Below are 19161 nucleotides of genomic sequence, written 5' to 3' on the forward strand. Positions count from 1 at the left end.
TATCCTACAGCGCGGTGGTAAGGCTTAAGCACCATGTTTTATTAGTTGTGGGTTCGATTCCGGCTGACCCATTTTTTATGCCATCCTTTATACTCTACACAATAAATAATGACATGTGGGACCAGGTATATTGCAGGACCCACACTAACTTGTGGGTTCAACCTGTACTATTTAAGGGGGGAGAACTAGGCAATTGGACCAGTGAAGACATATAGGCCTAACTTCCGCATTGGTTATGTTTGTCAGCAAGGATGAAACTTTATAACAATTTTGTTAGTGTTTATGATGATTATGATTGTGACAGACTTGATCCTTTTTTTCACTAACAACAAGACAACTGGCGGTAAGTGGCCTCGGGTGTTTTGTGATAAATTGTTGAAAACATCGCCATAAAACGGGCTCAATTTATACCAAAATATTTTATTGTCACTGAAAATTCGTCATAGATTAGAAGATTTGTTGTAGTGATATATATATAGCTCTATATAATATCCTCAGAGTATAAGAGGTTATTTGTAGATTGTAACCTGTAAATTTATATATATCGGCCTAAGACTGTAGAGAAATACAAGTTATTATTTCTAACACAAAACAAATTAGTATGACAACAATAACCCTTACTTAATAAACATACATGTTAGAAAACCCTCGAAATACATATCCCGGCAGTGGCTACAGTACCGCACTGGGCCACAGCTCAGACCTCACGTCCATATGAACCCCCTATGCCCCCTACCACGCCGCGCGGGTCCCGTATCCATACTGTACACCCCATCGGTTATTACCGCACGGTGAAAAACTACCGAGTGGGCAGTTTCGGGCCACAGCCTGGCGCGGGGGCACTCCACATGGCTGCCGCTGCAGCTTCACATGCGCGCAGGCCCCACTCCAATAAATACTGGATCCACCCAGACCTCGCTACTCTCCTTTACCCAACGAGCCCATGAAGATGGGCCCCGCTCTCCTTCCCGTTTCGTGGTCCACCAGACAGAGAGATCCAGATACAGGTCTCGCACGAGGGGTCGAATTCCCGCGCAGAGGACCGAAGATCAGTTGGGCCCGCATGTCATTGGATTGGGTTTAGGGTGTAATGCCGACGTGTGTTTATTCCCGCGCGCGCGTTGGTTGCGTTCCCAACCCGAATTTTAAGAGGGGGGAGAAGGCGTAGCGGCGTTGTGATTCCGTTTCGCCTTCTCCTCTCCGGCGGTGGATTGCCTTACTCGCCGTGCGGAGGCAGAGGAGTTAGGAGCGGCGAGGTAACACCAAGAATCCAAGGCACAGAAGAGGGAGGGGACAAGGGGAGAGATAGTGAGTGAAGGAAATGTCGGCGGCGGCGGCGTCCTGGTCCTCCCTGGGTCTCGTGGCGGTGTTCGTCTTGGTGGTGGTCATCGCAATGCCCGCCTCCGCCGCCGCGCACGCGCAGCCGCCGGCGCCCCCGCCCACCAGCGACGGTGAGACCTCGCATCCTGTATTCCTGTCGCCCCCCCCCCCTCTGCTTCCCTCCGTCTCCTCATGAGTTCAATTCCTCCGTATCTCTCTGTTTCTTGATACGTGTGAGGCGCGTGGGCCCCACGAGTTTGTGCTGCCTCGAGCTATGTGCTTCCTGTCACCTATGTCTTCCAACTTGGCTGCGTTGAAATGAAACGGCCAAATTTTACATGCGGGCAAATCCTTCAGCTGCGGATTCAATTCCGTTTGCTCTGGACTTCTTAGCACATAGCACTACTACTTTTGTATACTCATCTTCTGAAAACAACATGACTTTTGTTTCCCAGGATTACATTACATTTGCGTTTCCAGTCTAATTACTTGTTTGAATAATAACTGTTTTCTGAACATAGTAAACATATGTTTTTGGGACATAGAGTTGACCAAGTAATTGTTAGTCCTCATAAACACCTTGATAAACTCTTCAGTAAAAGGACACGGCAGGCGAAAGTTTTCATCTTTCCAGTCAAAGTTCCTCCAGAATTCCAACTCAATGCTCTAGAAAATCTTGACATTTATGGTGTGTTTAGTTTGAGGAGTGGTGTGGTGATGGATCATCTCACTCCTAATTTTTAACCTACGCCTTCAAACTTGCCACATTGATTCTACGAAAGGCCCTCTATGATCTTATGATGTATTACATCTCTTGTACACGACAATTTGACTGTAAACGCCTGTTTGCATATAGCAATGATCCAAATGAATAATACTAGTCCAAAAATCTTCATAAACAAATGAAGCTAGAATAAAATCCATCGCCAATTGGTACACGCTATCAGTTGATTTTATAGGACCTTGATGTGACAATAACAGTACCAAATTAATACGACGCGTGCACTGACTGACTGATAAAGTTCAATATTATCGTTGATCTTATGACGTAGGGACAGTACAATAACAGTCTCTGTCAGGGTTTTCAAACCATGTTTTCTTCTTGCCCGCATGTTATGCCGTCCATGATAATAATATTGATTAAATAGGGTTCCAGAGATTCCTCATAAAAGATCAATGTACCAAAGGACATTCTTTTTGATGGGCATAGATGCTAATACAACGATTTCACTCGAAGAGTGCTTGCTGTCCATCTCTGAACCATATTGGATTGGTTTGCAATTCACTTTCCTTGTGAGTACTATGTGGATCCTTGAGTAGCTTCCACTGAATACATGATACCTGGCAACTACTTGCTTACACTTGTCTTTGAAGGTAGTCAAGAATCTTGCTTCCTTGAAAGCTACTTCAAATTTTAGAAGTAAATGTATCTACTTCATACACCCAACTTTTTCCTGCTTCAGTACTTGGAAATATTTGGTTCTACATGCAAGGTGAAACTGCAAATAATTTTCTGGTGGTCGTCCTGATATCTTAGTTGAAAGCTGCACCTTTGGATCAATCGGTAGATGACAATTCAACTCAATCATTTCCATTAAATAACTGGGTGAACTTTGAAACTTTAAGGATGCTGTGCTGGAAACTTTGGAGTTCCAGATTCAAGAAGCCTCAACTATTTATGGGTAGACGTTTGTGAAATGAAACTATTATCTGTAATATGTTGTTTTTGAGCCTCTTCATTTCAAGGATTGAGTTCACTTTTAGCAGACCAAGTCAAAACTGGCCAATGACTCGTGCAATCTTTTTGATCCTTACACTGTCAATTTTTGTTTCTTCCAGAGTCACAATATACTAAACCCTGCAACAATTTACCGATGCAGGCACATCGATTGACCAGGGGATCGCGTACGTGCTGATGCTGGTGGCCCTTGTGCTGACCTACCTCATCCATCCATTGGATGCTACCTCTCCATACAAGCTCTTCTGATCCTAAACTTCAATGTATCAAGTAGAGCTAGCTATGCGACTATGTGAGGATACACATGATTTAGGAGAGGTTGAGGTGTTGTATTTTTGTATGCGCCCCATATAGTTATGAACATGTGTGCTGGTGGTTTCTAATCGGCTTGCATGATTCTGTCATTCTGGGATAGATGTCCACTCCGGTTGTTCTTGCTACGCTTGATTCTATATATATGTTTCACTTGTTCAGTGTTGCTTGCTAGCCATGTACTGTGGTGTGGAGTAGATTGGATTTTGCAGGTTGCAAGTTGCATCAGGTACCAATCATGCCTGTTGCTTGTTCCACACCTGACATGGTGATCTGTTGTGGACCAAAAATCTGGATCAATCGAGTATTTGCCAGTGCAAAAGTGTGCAATTTGAGATGCACCATCGGATTCGCGGCCTAACTATTTTTTCTAGAATTCTAGGGAGAAAGCCCCAGTCCATATGAAATGCATGCAAAAAGGACGATTCGGCCTAAATATTACCATGTCATGTTCAAGTTCGCTGAACCAATGGAGGGCAGTTGAAGAACGGTATGGTAATTGGTACAAGAGAAATTCAATCCCCAAGTCTGCCAACATGGTACACAATTTTGCTGTTCAGACTGTTAAGTAGATTAGTCTTCCTGGCATTTTTTAGGTGCAAAGATGTATTTGTTCCAAACAACATGCAAAAATCGCTAAATTATTCCTGGCCTATAACGAGATTTAGCCAACATTGACCTTTCAAATCACTTAATAGACGTCAAGCGGGCAATTGCATGTAATGCACATAAAAGGAATAAAAGAAAAATGCACACGTAGCATGGTTAAAAGCCACGTGCTCTACCACTGAGCTAGGACGGCTCCTGTGCCAGCTAAATATCTCAAACTTATAAAAGAGAACATGATCTATAAATGTCACACTAACTTGCGACATGGAGGTTACAACCTCTTGATAAAATTCGATTTTGAAGTGACAGGACTTTTTCTACTTCAAGTTATAGTTCGAGACAGACCCCTTTTTGAATTTATTTCTGCTTTCTTCCTAAAGAGTGGCCTACTAAACTTTTACTACACCTAAGCTCTGAACATACGTTAAGCATTTGTCCCCCAAAAATATTCTATGGCATCAGATGCACCTACATAGCTTAAAGAGCACCATAGTTAGAACTGTGTGACGTGTCCCATATCAATCTTAAAAGCGGTTTCCTTCAGCCTGTTGAAACAAAACTCAAAAGAGTCAAGGCATGGAAGCCGCTAACAACGTGTGGTGCCCCAAGCATTCCACGCGGACCATAACATTCACCATTACCACAATATATATAACAATGTGATATCATCGTTATATAAAAACTACTCTACGTACCTTTAAGCTCAGAAAAATCCAAAATTAGACAACATACACGATCGTATTTATCAAAATAGATAACATATCGTCGTATTTATAAATTTAGTATCTGTATTCGGCACCACATTTACCAAAAACTGACTTTCAGTACACCGTACATCGAAAAAACATGGATCCAGCCATATTTGGCACACGAGGTGCTGAATATAGCACTGTAGCACATATTCGGCACCTCGTATGCCGAATATGGCATGTACCTATGGGCACTTGATGCTGTCATTTTATGCCGGAAAGTGCTACGTCACGTAACACTTCGTGTTTGTTATTTTATGCCGGTACCGGCTGCGTCATGTAACATCCGCCGGTAGAGACAGAAATGGGTGTGTTGTCATTTCATGTTTAAAGCTCTGTCATGTGGTCACTTCGTGTCTAAAGATAGAGTCAGGATAGAGTTCTTACCATTTTATGCTTAAAACTCTAGTCACTTCTTGTCTAAAGGCTGAATCAAAATATAGGTATGAACATATGTCATGGTTTGAGACTAAGCACATTAATATTAGCAATTGTCAACTATCGATAAAATTAGAATTATTTGCTAATTTAAATATACATTTCAAAATTCCTAATTCACCATGTAGTCTCAAAGGCTATGAGCAGCCTTAACACTTAGCCATGTTTGAAGATGCATAATTTAAAATGTAGTAGTGTCAATATTCCCCTTTGTATCATTGATCTCAAGATGCATAGTGCATAGCTGTTGATTACCTTGATCATCTCAAGATGATGATGGAAAGTTACAACGTAAACTAGTGAAAGAATGTTAGTTGTGCCAGTCCATGCTATCAGGGTAAGGTGGTTGTCGTCGCTGAGTTGAAGGCCTCAATTGGTTGGAAGTTGTGAGGACGGGTAGAAGCAAATCTACCATAATCTTTAGGGTCCTCAATGTCCTCCAATGATGAAGGCCTCGGAGGGAGGGGTTGTTGTGGCATGAAATCATTGTCCTCGTCATCATCTTGAGCTATCACGATAGGAGCACATCCTATTTTCTTGTTTGGTTGTACGCCATATCGATATGGTGCATGAATGTCATCTTGCAGTGTTCCTTGAATATTCTCTTGTATTACTGCTGAAAAACTGAGGCATTGGTGGCATGAAATCATCGTCCTCGTCGCTTCATCATTTTCTAGTTGAATAGTAGATGGCACCCTTGTACCTGTTAAGCTCGCTGATCTTCATCGTCTTCTACGTGAACCAGGCATCACACCTCCGTCAAAGAGCATATACATCACCAAGAAGTTTGGGATTTCTTTTTTGATCAACTCAGTGTCTTCCGAGAACGCCTAACGCAAAAGAAGAGCATTCGAATCAATACAAAAAAGATAAGCAGGGTGACCAAATAGAAAATGACGAACCTGAATGTGTAATGCATACTGGTCGAGAAACATCACCATCCTTCTTTGCCTCATAGAGAAACCTAGCACAGAAGGATGGTCGGCTAGTTCGCACACCCTGAGATACATTTGACATCGCTCATGCAAAAGGACCTAAAGGTCATCGGTGGTTACATGGTGGAGCGGAGCGGTTAATGTGGAAAAGAAGGGTCTTGCATGCAATTTGGAGATGACTTGGATTAAGTTATTCTCCTTGAAGGGATCATCATTCCCTCCACGCACAACCTGCAATGGGACATTTAATAATATATCGATCATTGTAGGTGTTCATGAAAAGCCTATACTAGAAGGTCCCGCCATAGATTTTTTACTTATTGACTACAACGTTCTGACTCTGCACCAAAGCACGAATCCCTCATTATTTAAGAAACATTAAATAATTATTAAATATCACAATTAGTATGTCACAATGCTTAATAAATAAGTAATAAATAAAATTATGTGACATAATTATTTGACAAATATTAAATAAATTAAAAATAATTACATTAACAATACAGTGAGTAAAATATAATAGAGATGACTAAAAATAAAATAAATAATACATGTGTCATGAACAAGTACAAGTGCACTACCTACTCAACGATGACGACGCTGCACGCAATCCCAGGAGTGTAAGTGTCTAGCGGGTGTGTGGCCATCATCCCAGTGTCATGCGCTAGCCGTGCCACGTGTGCCCTTACTCATCATCGTCATCATTCTACCGAGCTTCTAAGCAGCCAGTACCCCACCAAACGTGTATCAAGACCTACTAACTCGGCCTTGCATGTACCTTAATGAAAGATCCTTATGCAGAAGTGTGGACGCCTGTAGTATGTGCTCCAATGGAGTTTGATGTGGTAAAGTCTCACCATGCTAGTACCACTATGAACCCCTAGATGCATGGGGATATTGGGGGTACTAGCCGCTTAGAAGCTCGAAAAAGCTACCAGTCGGCATTGCAGCAGCCCAGCCAAAATCATGTGGGTCGCTCCAGTTAGGCGTTTGCTGTGTGGAGTCAATGACGTCCTCGTGATGAGTCAATACTACAGGCGGAGGTGTCATCGTAGTCTGAGGAGGCAGTGTCCACTCCGGGGGCTGCAAACCCAATGTGCACTACTCGGGCTTAGGAGCCTCAGTGCACTCCTCGGCTTCAGCACTGGAACATGACACATGATGCTCTGCAGCTGAAGGTGCCTCTCACAATGGGTTCCTCATAGGCACTAGACAAGCGCTTGATGTGGGAGGCATAGGACGGATCCATGGCTGGTAGGTCGTACCCCTTGAACGTGGGGTATAACCACCTAGACCACGTAATGCGGATATCAAGCGAGACCCTCTCATCCTCATGTAGTCCCAGAGAGGGTTTCGATCCATTCGTATTGATGACCCGCTTGCTTCCCCGCAAGCTTTCTCCGCATGTGTATGCATTTCGTACGCCGCTTCGGTCTATATAAGATGAGGGTCATATCAGTAATACATAGGTTTAACTAATGAAAATCGTTAGAAGTACCGCATCACTTACCACAACATGAAAGAAGGCGGGCACGATCCTCGGGGAAGGGTCTGGGGGCTGGCTCTACAAGTCCGCTGAGTAAGGTGACACGTGTGTGCGAACGATACCATGAAAGGTACTCCCAACACGTGTCATCGTCATATTGTCCAGTAAGAACGATGACATCCATCACGGCTGAATCCATCCACCTGTTTATGTGCTCAGCACTAATGTATGACCAGTCATGCATGCATGCGGTCCCCTGTGTACTCCTCCTGTACGTGACATAAATAATTATAATTTCTTAAAATGGATTACTTAAGTTAATAATGGTACATACAATAACACAATTACTCGTGCGCCCGTCCAGCGTCTCATGGGGGAAGTACTGGAACCAACTATCGGTACCCGAACTGCATCTGTACACGCTCAGGAGAATAAACTTCCACATCATTCATGTACACCAAGAAGCATCTGGTCATCCATAAGTATGAGTCAAGCAAACAAAAGGATGCGATGAGGCATCCAGTCACAATTTCGGCTACTCGTGCCATACGCCATAGATCCCACTCCACGATATCGGCGCTGAGGATGTCTAGATCACTGATTACTCGTATGTAGTTACTATGGTCTTGCTGCTGACTCCATCTCAGCCTGGTATGAATCCACTGATACCCCATCGTAGGCCTCATATCATCTGCAATGCCATCGGAGATGGGGATGAGATAGTAGCTCTTGCTCACCCAAGGTCGACAAACTGGGAGGTACTCTCAGCTCCATAGCTGTAACAGGTGTAGGCAGCTTGCAGATCTCTTCTTCTTTGACCGCTGGGTTGCGGCACACAATCCTCTATACGTAGCAGCTAGCACAACCGATCCCCAATTGTAAGATGTCACTCATAAGGACGTAATGCGAACTGACGTGCTAACTATACAATATGAGGAAGGACATAATCGCCTGATGTGTTACAGAACATGATACCTTTCAGTAGGATGTACAAGTACATCTCATAATACTGCATAACTGTAGTCTCGTTCGCATCCGGTGGGTATGGACCGAACTGTGGCAGGCTATGAATCCAAGATATGGAGATGCCAACATCCTTTATGCCATATTGCACACCAAACCTACAAAATACAGAAGGTCAGTGAAGCATGAATAGCACTAGAACATATGAAGTGTATTACATAACAAATAATTACCTACCCTGAACGAACTCTTCCACTACTCCTTTTTTGGTCGCAAAACTACTAACGGGGCACCCCTGATCGGCAGCCCGGTCAATATGGCCACGTCACTCAATGTTACGGCCATCTCGCCAAAAGGAAAGTGGAACGTGTGCATCTCAAGATGCCATCGGTCCACGAGAGCTGTAAGCAGTGACGCCTCAATCGACGGGAGAGGTGTCCTGCCACCACCTATCATGGCAGCTCTGGCCATCATAAGAGCGAACAGTAGTAGTCCTACCCATACGAGTGGCTCATGGAATCAAGGGTCTAACTCTTTAATTGTGTGCACACTCCTAGTACGCAACGGAACCAACTGCAAAGGTATCTAATACATGTACCAGGAGCTCTTGGTACAATCACCATGTACCATCCATTTTATATCTTATGCTAGTGACAATAGTACATCTAAATGAATAGTAAAAACACAATCATCTTGAAACAAATGTATTTTCTGCCACTTATTTAGATCTATCTATTTCCACAATCTAGCTACTCAACTTGTAACTCATTTAGTTGGGGAGACGGACTCGAGAGATAGGGAGATGGATTCGGGAGACAGGGCAACGTGCCCAGGAGATGGGAGACAGTTCGGCGAGACAACGACTAGCACAAAGGATGTGGAAGTCGGGTCCAAGGGGTAGAGATAGCCGTAGTGGCGACGATGACCATCGCACCACTTTGACTGCCACTACCCTTCGGGAGCGGCTTCGGGCAGTCACGAGATGGCTCAAGCTCGGGAGACAGTGATGAGCTTGGAGGATGTAGAAGCCGTGCACAAGGTGTAGAAGAGGCCGTAGTGGCGATGATGACCATGACACCACTTCGACCGCCACTACCCTCAGGAGAGGCTTCTAAAGATTAGGAGCGAAGTGAGATAGGGTGCAACTAAGGGAGACGAGCTTGGTTTATAGAAGAATTATTATTGTTGGTTTGGAATACGAACAATGATAATAATTAACACCATCAATTCGTCTTCACACAATTATTGCTCTATCAGTGAGTATTGATCACTATCAGTTTGTATTGGCTCAATTATTACTTTGTCGGTGTGCTTTTGAACTGACAATGATATTAACTATCATTGTCGGTTCTTAAGAGTTAATAGTTAGATCTGCCGGTTCAGCTTATGAATCATTAGTGATACCTTATCACTGTCATTTATTTTTGAATCGGTAGTAAAAAGGAACATGAATCACCTTTTTGGTAGTAGTGTTCGTTGGAAGGTTAGTATTGCACATCTGGAACTGCTGAGGAAGTTAGCGAGGAAATGGTATGTGCAGATATCATGTGCAAGGAGAGTGTGCGAGAGATTAGTTTCGTGGCCTCTATCGAAGTATTTGGGATCTGCAGGGAAGTCGAGCTCAACCAGCAGCTGCCAGGAAAAAGAAATCCATTAGACCTCTTGGTCTTGCACTGCTACCTTGATCTTGATGACTTCTTGGAGAAGGGGGCTCAGAAAGCACAGATGCAAGGCATAACGAAGAACACCTCCAGCTGAATTGTCAATAGGAACGATACACAGCAGCAGGAAATGACTTTGTTGGAGAGAGAATCTTGCATCCATGGTAGGTTTAATGGCATCTCATAACTAAACCACACCGTTATAATCTGGTCCTACCAAAATAAGCCGCGTAGATTCTTTCATTTTCTCTTGATTAATAAAAGAATTCTATACTTTTCCTTTTTTTCATATATGATATAGCAATATCTTGTTCCATTAAAACATACTCAATATTATTTTAATGCCGTTTACATGGTTGACACAACTTAACAAAGCTAGTATTGCATCTATTGGATATGACAGTTGAACAATATTAAGCTATAGTATCCGTGGCAACATGTGCCACCTATTCTGCGATGCATAGATCCCTATTCTCAAATGCAGTTTTTTAATCTCAATTAGAGTTTAAATAATCTATTCTTTAAATGTCACTTTGCTAAGTCAATCTAAGTAAATTATACAGATTGCTTTAGAGATTTCTATGCCTAGAAACATGAATTATATTATAGATGGTTGGATGAGTGATATGAGAGCTAATAAAAAGAACATAATTCTAGTTGGGGTAGCCGCTCTATTTTAAGCGATTTGGCTATGCCACAATAATATAGTCTTTAATAAAACAATAATAACTCTTTTTTGCAAGCACTCTTCAGGGCACCTATTAATTTAGATTTTGGAGATTGTTATAAAAGGAGGATGTAAGAGAAAATATCAGATTGGTTTGCCAAAATTTGAAGGGGGTGGTATGGAGCTTTTCATCGAGAATGGCTGAAGGTTTAATTTGTGCCGAATAAAATCATGTAAGCTAATTACAATTTATTCCTCTTTTTGCTTCCTGTCAGCTTTAAGTTAGGATGAAACTTGTATGCATCTAGATTGTAAAAGGATGGAACTTTTTTTTTCTAAAAAAAGGATCCCTATTCTTGCAGTGGACCTCAAGCTCCTGGTCCCATGCCGCGGCAGGACCGTCCACCGCCTCTTTGGACAGGACATCGAAATCGGCGAGCTCCACGACATCCACCGCTGTGCTCGGGGTCTTGGTCACCAACGAAGTTGCCGGGATGGTCACACGCTCCATGCTCTGCAGAGTGTGGGCGCCGTGCACGGATGAGATGGTCGCGGCGGCCACAACGACGAGGAGGATGGTCGCGAGGGTGGCGAGTTTGGCCATTTTTTCCATGGTTTGGCGACAATAGTGCTTCATGGGCGAGCTTGCCTACACGTGAGCGATGGCAGGCCCGTCCCTGAGGGTGTGCGGGCTGAGCACTGAGCACAGGCCCCCCAAAATGTCCGGGACGCGGCCCTCTGGTTGCTGGAACCGAAGGGGCAAAGGTGATTCTTATAGGTGGTTGTTTAGGTAATTCGGTATGTGTGTAACTGTGGTGGGATTATGATTGTGTTTAGTTCCATTCACTGTACCATTTGGATTTGCATCGGTTCATTACTCATCTCATAATCCTCATGACTGTTAGCCAACTCACGGAGACTTGAAAGCAGGCAAATTATCTTTCACTACCTTTCTCCAGTAGATGTCTTCCTACTTGGGGCTGCTGTTAACCTTTACCCTTCTCCCTTTCCTTCTTCAGCCCAAGTGAAATTAAAATAACTTTGAGCTTTAAACTTAATGGTTTATGGTCTAAAAACTGAAGTTAAAAGAAATCCTGTTTCTCTGGTAGATGGGGTTGCTGAACAAAAGAATTGCCACTTATGTTAACCCTTACCTTTTTCCCCTTCCCTTCTTTAGCCTAAGTAAAATTAAAATAATTATGGCATTTAATCTATTTAAAACATTAGGCTTATGATTTAGAAACTTAAGTTAAAGAAATGCAATTATCTTGTGCATCCTCAGGGAAGGAAGAGCTACTCAACAGACATGATTATCTGGTCTTCGGCCTGGATGTGGTTGCAATGTTAGGTGACGTGACCCGATTGAAGTTCTCCCCATGTATGGTTGAATCATCAATCAGCAGTGATATATTTATAATTTAGAAGTTTGAAAGTGTGAAAAAAAGGCTAACCACGGTTTGAATTTGAATGTGTATGTGTTATACATGAATGCTATGATTATGTGGGTTGTCTGATTCGCTAGGAAGGCTATTGTTTCCAGCTTAGTCTCACGTACGAACTGATTCACTTAAAAGCTTCGAGCCATTTAGGAACTGTGGGCAATCCACTTCAACATTTCCTGCAGGATCATTGCTTTATCTGCCAGTTTCATAATTCTGCCAACAGCCACACGATCTTGCTGTATTGAGAATGATGACCAGCAGCATCAACCATACTCCAGCACTTGGGAGTTCTTACATCTATACACCTCAACAAATGTACTTTTTCTACCCTCTGAAACAATGTCCCAACCATGTGTTTCAGATTTAGCTTCTAATCCATGTCCAGCAGTAAAAGATCACAATAACAGCTTAGTTTTTGACGTTTACTTTGAAGTTAATCTGGTAATCATCCAAAACTTTCACGCACAACAGCAAACAAAGAAGTTCCCAACAAAATATTGGGTCACACCCAGGGACAAAACAATTGAAGTTTCAGTCTTCCATTTTTGAACAATTGTTGGATGCACGAACTGTTTAATTCATACCTTCTGTCGTTAGTTGACATACGATTACAACCACAGAAGATAGTACATTAGAACTGGAACAAAGACACAGCTGGTGTAACAAGAACAGATAGGTCTGGCGTCATCTTCCCAGTGGCCTGCAATGTCAGCACATCGCATATTTCTGCGTCCAGCTCCTCGCGGTGGACTCGTATTTCACCCGATCAGTCTTGTACATGTGAGCAATCTCTGGGACCAATGGGTCGTCGGGGTTCGGATCCGTCAATAGGGAGCAAATTGAGAGAAGCACCTAAAAACACCAGCATATGAGATAAAGATGCAGCTTGAAAACTTAACTTGACAGATATGTGTGCTGGTGGTGGATATGTTCCGGCTAAGCTGTTCAAAGTGCTAGACACCCTCCAACTTCCTAAATAGGCTACACACCCATATGGGTGTCACTGTTGGCTTGAACCAGTTTGTGACAAAGTCAAGGGAAAACAGAAGAATTTATTTACTGACCTTTGAAACTGTCAATGCGGGGCTCCATTGTTCCTTCAAGATATCAAGACAGATGCTCCCGTTGCTGTTGATATTAGGATGGAAAACCTTTGTCTTGAATGCAACCTGCAACATGTAGCAAATGCTGAGCACAGACATGTATTTCATATTCAGTTGGATTGGTAATGCGCAATTGCCTAGGTACAGCTATGCTTTGCACAGAACAAGTTGGATCTCACTTTAGACAAAGCTAACAGCACAACTTATATGATGGCATAGAACAGAATGACAAACAAAGTAAAAATGCCATAAATCCATAGTGCACCCACCACAGAAATCATTAATAGATGTGTAAACTGCATTAGGGTTATCAACAAGAAGCAAAAGCATACGAGTATGACTCCATAGGTATCAATAAATACCATTTGATTCTGCTATTTAGATTAGGGATATAGGACATACAATGGCAGCTTGGGGCATGGGAGTCCAATGAGTTGGTGGACATAAATAAAAGGAAGAAACAATTGAAATCAGAACAAACAATGATCTTATATTTACGAGCCGATTGATTATTTGCCACCGAATAACTCCCTGTTTCACTATTTGCCATAAAAAAAACTCTAGTTTCACTATGTACCATCAAAATCCCACATTTCTTTACTACATGACACTGCTGTCACCTCTTCATTGCCAAGCCTCCGTTAAGCCTGTCATTTGTCCAAAATGGCCAAAGTGCCCTTCTGCTCCAGCAACCTTGCCTGCCCAGCAAGATTTTCCTTGAGTGATGCGTGAGCAGGGTTGTTAGTTGCTGACACTAGCCACAAAATCGAATGCCAATGACAACCAATGTGAGCTTGCGGCGGCGGGCCACCAAATCGAGAACCGAACAACAAGCTCCACAGCACCTGTCTCTCAAAATCGAGCACTGACGAACAACCTCAATGAGCTCCATGGCAGCGGGCCACAAAATCAAGCACTGGAACACCACCTCAGAGCCAGCGGCTGGATCCATGAGTCAGGACACAGCGCCAACATGCTCGCTAAGCAGCCGTGCCACCATGGTACGTGATGAACCTCACTGGCGGCCAAATCCATGAGCTCCTTCACTAACTCCATTAGGATGTCGCCGCACTAGAAGCCTTCCATCTCTATTGTCATCCGTCGTTGCCGAGACACTTGGGAGCTGCTCCATGGCCCCGCAGACCGGAACCACCACCTAGCTGGCTTGTTGTGATCCCACAACCCCATCGTACCCATTTCAATCGGGGGTAGAGAGGGCCGCCAGCACCGGCTACAACACGTCATGGTGCTGGCCTTGCATGACCGTGCCAACATATCGGCGTTAGAGTCGTGCATCCCAGCCAAATTTGTGGCCCGGTTGGGGTCGTGTGGAAGAAGAATGATTGACAAAGAAGAACGCAAAATGAAGGAGAGGATGGGGGGGGGGGTGCAAAATAGACTATTCTCGTGCGCAAACCGATGCTATCTCATGGCAGTGGCATGTAGTAAACAAGTTATCAATTGCTGATGGTATGCAATGAAAATGGACTTTTTCGATGGCAAATCATGAATTGAGGTGTTATTCGATGGCATGGAGTCAATTTACTCTATATTTACTCCAACACATTCATGTAGAAAAAACAAACAACATACAAACAAATGAAACAATATGGTCATACCTTGGGTGGTTTGAATGGGTAGTCTGGAGGGAAGTGAATGGTGACCAAAAAGACGCCACCAGCATACGGGCTATCTGATGGACCCATGATCGTCGCTTGCCAGTGGAACATATCTTCCGCCACAGGGCCTGTTGATGCATATTAGTCATACATTCGTACTCAAGATTCAATCTCAAATTTCAGACAAAAAGGCAACACAATTGAAAACTGTGTTGTGTTCTGTACATATAGAAGCATGCTAGATTGCTAGTGTCACAGTCAGTACAGGCACTGATGGCAATGGAAGCGCTCAGCAAATTGGCATGCTCACATACTTGACTAACATGGCTAGGTTCCTGCAAGATCACAAGGCCAAGCGCATCTATGGATCCAATCAAACTCAGCTGGACGGCAGGTTGTAACACCCAATCACTACCAACTACACAAAAAGCTACGATTCTTTTCGTAATTTAGCACTATATCCCCTTACCCCAACCCACCCACCACATTGACAGCACGAACGTATACCATTCGAAATTTCCGGGCATGAACTACAGTTGTTCCAGTGGATCTACGCACAGATCTAGCACGGTCCACGAGGTCCCGCATGGCGCAGACAACCAAGGGCACGGAAGAACTCATCTTTTATCCTGGAACCGTTCAAAAGTAAAGCAGGATTGGTAGCAGCATGAGAAGGTGAATCGAAGTTACCGGCGCTGCAGGAGGTAGGGGGATCCTTCTGCAGGTCCTTGAGCTCCTTGAGGATCCGCTTCGACGCCATCGGCCTTCTGCCCTCCTACTTCCTCCTTCCTCTTTCTTGCGCACAAGCAAGCGACTACTCCCGAGCACAGCTGTCCAAATCCAATTCGACCCAATCTAACCAGATCGAGGAGGAGGAAATGATGAGGCATCGGGTTGGGGGCTTTAAATACGGGATCGGAGGTGGCGTGTGGAGGAAGTGGGGAGACAGAGATTGGTGGAGGAAGAAGCTGGTGGGTTCTGGAAGCTTCCTCGCGGCACGCGGCACGCGGTTTGGTTTGGGTTGGACGGAAGGGAGGGGGAAGCGTCTCGTGTGCGGTGGCGACTTGACTTTTACTTTACCCCTACCATCCACCGCCCGTGAAGAATCCAACGCTCCCTGTATGCATCGGGGGGCTTGTTCAACCGGAGCCATCCGTCAACCATCGTTGTTGACGCGTTGGGATGGCTCAGATCCTAATCTAAGGCATCATTTGGTTGCTCGCATTGTTAGAGAATGGTTCAGTTGAATAGATTGATATTAAATAAGTTAATATATATCTAATGTTTGATTATTTGTATGATTATATACGTTTTTGTTTGGTTGTTTGTCTGAAATAGGTAACCTGAGGTAATATTGGGTTATTTTTGTTTGGTTGTTTATCTGAAATAGGATAACCTAAGGTAACATTTGGTTGTTTTTATTTGATTATTTGAAAATGTGGAATAAACTTACCTACTCTTTTTTTTTAAAGCTTACCTCCTTTTCACATGCTCTTATATGCGGTATACAATTTTTTGCTCTTGTAAGCAGTACACAGAATCATTTTGCTTTCAGTTTTGGAATTTACGCTTCACGTTGTCGGAATACCAGCACTTGTGGAATTTGCTTTCAGTTTTCCAGCTACAGCACGGTCATCATTTTGGAGCACGGCCCATGCGTCTCCTATTCAGCAAAATCAGCATATTTGGCATTCTTCATTGGCTAAGATGACTTGGACAAGCATCCCCTGATGGATTGTATTTTTCAGCCGTCAGGTTTGGTATGAAGTGTTTAGCTAGTCACGTTTCAATGGACCAGCTCAACACCACCAGATTTACAGATTCAAGTCTTCTAAACATTAGTTCATCCATAGCACAAACTAGCAGCACACAAATTAACAAATACACCTACAACATCCAACATTAGTTTTGGTACAACACAAACACCTACAGCAAGAATCCAGCAGTACGGAGCATACACCCACCAATATGCACTTGGTAAAAAAATAGATCAGTGTAACACTCACCAATATGCACTTGGTACCTGAAGCCATGTATTAGAAATAGCTGCTGGAAAGGGCTCTGGCTTTCTCTTCTGCCCAGACCAGCCTCTTCCTCCTCCCCTACTGATTGCCTGCATGCTCCTTTTTTGATCTGAAACAAGAATAAAACCTTATCTTCATGCAACAAAAACCCAAGCACCCACGCAATATTAGGACCGGGAGTGTCCAATGAACCTTGCCGCTGCTTGTAGTAGTAGGACGAAGTGGTGCTGAAATTCAATCCAGGCACTGAGTAGCTACAACCATTGCATATCTATGAACAAAATATAAATAAATCAAGTGTGAAATACACAGTAAATTACCCTTGTCCCAGTCCTAAAATCGATTAAAGTTCACCTGCCACAGGATTAAGATCATCTCCAACGGTTTCTCTTCAGGGGCCAGAATCCCTTCACGACGGGATTTTCGTTCCCTTCAGCGCTCCAACGGTTTCCCTTCACGGTTCCCGTCACGACGGGACTCCTAGGGTCATTCCCTTCAGGACGGGATTCTCTCTCCATTCCCTTCGCGATTCCCCTCAAGGGGAAGCTGTTGGAGATGAGAGGAAATAAAAGGAATGAGAACGGGGAAAGGAATCAGGAAGGGAACGAAATGAAGGGAATATGGTTGGAGATGGTCTAACCTCTTGTGGAAAGAAAAGAACCAGAACTCAGAAAACGAAACTTCCAACTGAAGTGCCAGACTAATTGCCACGGCGAGGAAGGTGCGCGCCCGACGACGCAGGGGGCGGAGCTCGGCCACAACGTCGGGGTCCTTGACTGTCGCCGCGAGCAGCTGGGAGAGGTGGTCCCCAATGGCCTCAACGGCCGCGAGCGCCTCCTCGGCAGTAGAGTCATGTGATCACTTCTTGTCTAAAGTCTAACTCACGATAGAGATGTTGGCATTTCATGCTTAAAGCACTGTCGTGTGCTCACTTCAAGTATATAGTGTGAGTCACACCAAAGATACTGTGCTAGCAGCCAGGTGTTGTCATTTCATGCTTAAAGTTGAGTCGCGTGGTCACTTCATGTCTAAAGCCTGACTCACGACATAGGTGTTGTGCTGGTAGCAGGGTGTGGTTGCAGTAGTGTGTGTTTGCAATTGAGGCTGTGAACGACTATAATTGACCTACAACGAGCTTGTGGTGGAGATGAAGTAGTCGTCTGTATGCACTAAAGTGTATTCGTGAGTACGTGAACGGGTCTGGTGGAACGATAATTAAGTAGATTTCTAAGTAATGCTTTTTATATGTTAGAAAGAATTGTGCTTGATAGTACATTAGTATAATAACTTACCATCACATTGGTTAGACATAAAGTTTACAAATAGTTCATAACATAGTAAGTTAATATAAGACACTAACCATACATCTATCGAATTGAACTAATGAAATAGAAAGGTAAACAATAAATAGTCCTGCTTGGTATTTGCATAGTTCATAGTGCATAGATGTTGAATATCTACATCATCTCAAAATGGCCGAGGAAAGTGGCGACGCAAATTAGCGGAAGAATGCCAACTGTGCCAATCAATGCTATTAGGGTAAGATGGTTGTCATCTCCGAGATGGTGATGGGAAGTTATAAGGATGGGTACCAGCAAATTCACCATCATTTCTAGGGTCATCAATGTTCTCTGGAGATGAAGGCAACAGAGGGAGGGGTCATTGTGGCATGAAATTGTCATCGTCGTCGCCGTCTTGAGCTATCATGGCAGTACCACGTCCTATTTCCTTGTCGGTTGTATGCCATTTCGATGTGGTGCGTGAATGTCCTCTTGCAGTGGTCCTTGAACTTTCTCCTGTACGGCTGCTGGAACGACGAGGCATTGGGGCTATGAAATCATCATCCTCATCGTCCTTATCAATTTCTAGATGAGTAGTAGAGGGCGCCCTTGCACCCCTTAGGTTCGCTGAACGTCGTCATCTTCTATGGAAACCAGGCACCACATCCCCGCTGAAAAGCATATACATCACTAAGAAGTTTGTGATCTTTCTGTTGATCAATTGTGCGTCTTTTAGGAATGCTTAACGCAAGAAAAGAGCATTCGAATCAATGGAAAAAAGATAAATAGGGTGACCAAAGAAAAAATGACGAACC

At 43.7% G+C, this 19161-nt stretch overlaps 2 protein-coding genes across 2 annotated transcripts; one reads left to right on the top strand and one right to left on the bottom strand.

Annotated features, from left to right (window-relative positions):
- Positions 1-1107: 1107 nt before the first annotated feature.
- LOC133926822 (arabinogalactan protein 22-like) lies at positions 1108-3531 on the top strand. The gene is made up of 2 exons (XM_062372944.1): positions 1108-1451; positions 3201-3531. The coding sequence occupies exons 1-2, from the start codon at positions 1322-1324 to the stop codon at positions 3305-3307; spliced, it is 237 nt and encodes a 78-aa protein (XP_062228928.1). The 5' UTR covers positions 1108-1321; the 3' UTR covers positions 3308-3531.
- A 9312-nt stretch (positions 3532-12843) lies between these two features.
- On the bottom strand, positions 12844-15938 carry LOC133926823 (ubiquitin-conjugating enzyme E2 5B). Its single transcript, XM_062372945.1, has 4 exons — positions 15733-15938; positions 15043-15170; positions 13385-13489; positions 12844-13172 (listed from the first exon to the last, which is right to left on the bottom strand). Exons 1-4 carry the CDS (start codon positions 15800-15802, stop codon positions 13029-13031), a joined length of 447 nt encoding a protein of 148 aa, XP_062228929.1. The 5' UTR covers positions 15803-15938; the 3' UTR covers positions 12844-13028.
- Positions 15939-19161: the final 3223 nt, after the last annotated feature.

The sequence above is a fragment of the Phragmites australis genome, chromosome 8 (assembly GCF_958298935.1).
Source record: "Phragmites australis chromosome 8, lpPhrAust1.1, whole genome shotgun sequence".
NCBI lineage: Eukaryota > Viridiplantae > Streptophyta > Magnoliopsida > Poales > Poaceae > Phragmites > Phragmites australis.

What these genes read in the sequence shown, in the direction of transcription:
- LOC133926822 (XM_062372944.1), top strand. Translation starts at nt 1,322, where the DNA reads ATGTCGGCGGCGGCGGCGTCCTGGTCCTCCCTGGGTCTCGTGGCGGTG. An exon ending in GCCCCCGCCCACCAGCGACG is followed by an intron (nt 1,452 to 3,200) that starts GTGAGACCTCGC and finishes TTACCGATGCAG; the next exon opens with GCACATCGATTGACCAGGGG.
- LOC133926823 (XM_062372945.1), bottom strand. Translation starts at nt 15,802, where the DNA reads ATGGCGTCGAAGCGGATCCTCAAGGAGCTCAAGGACCTGCAGAAGGAT. An exon ending in CCCTACCTCCTGCAGCGCCG is followed by an intron (nt 15,171 to 15,732) that starts GTAACTTCGATT and finishes ATGCATCAACAG; the next exon opens with GCCCTGTGGCGGAAGATATG. An exon ending in CCGCATTGACAGTTTCAAAG is followed by an intron (nt 13,173 to 13,384) that starts GTCAGTAAATAA and finishes TGGTGTTTTTAG; the next exon opens with GTGCTTCTCTCAATTTGCTC.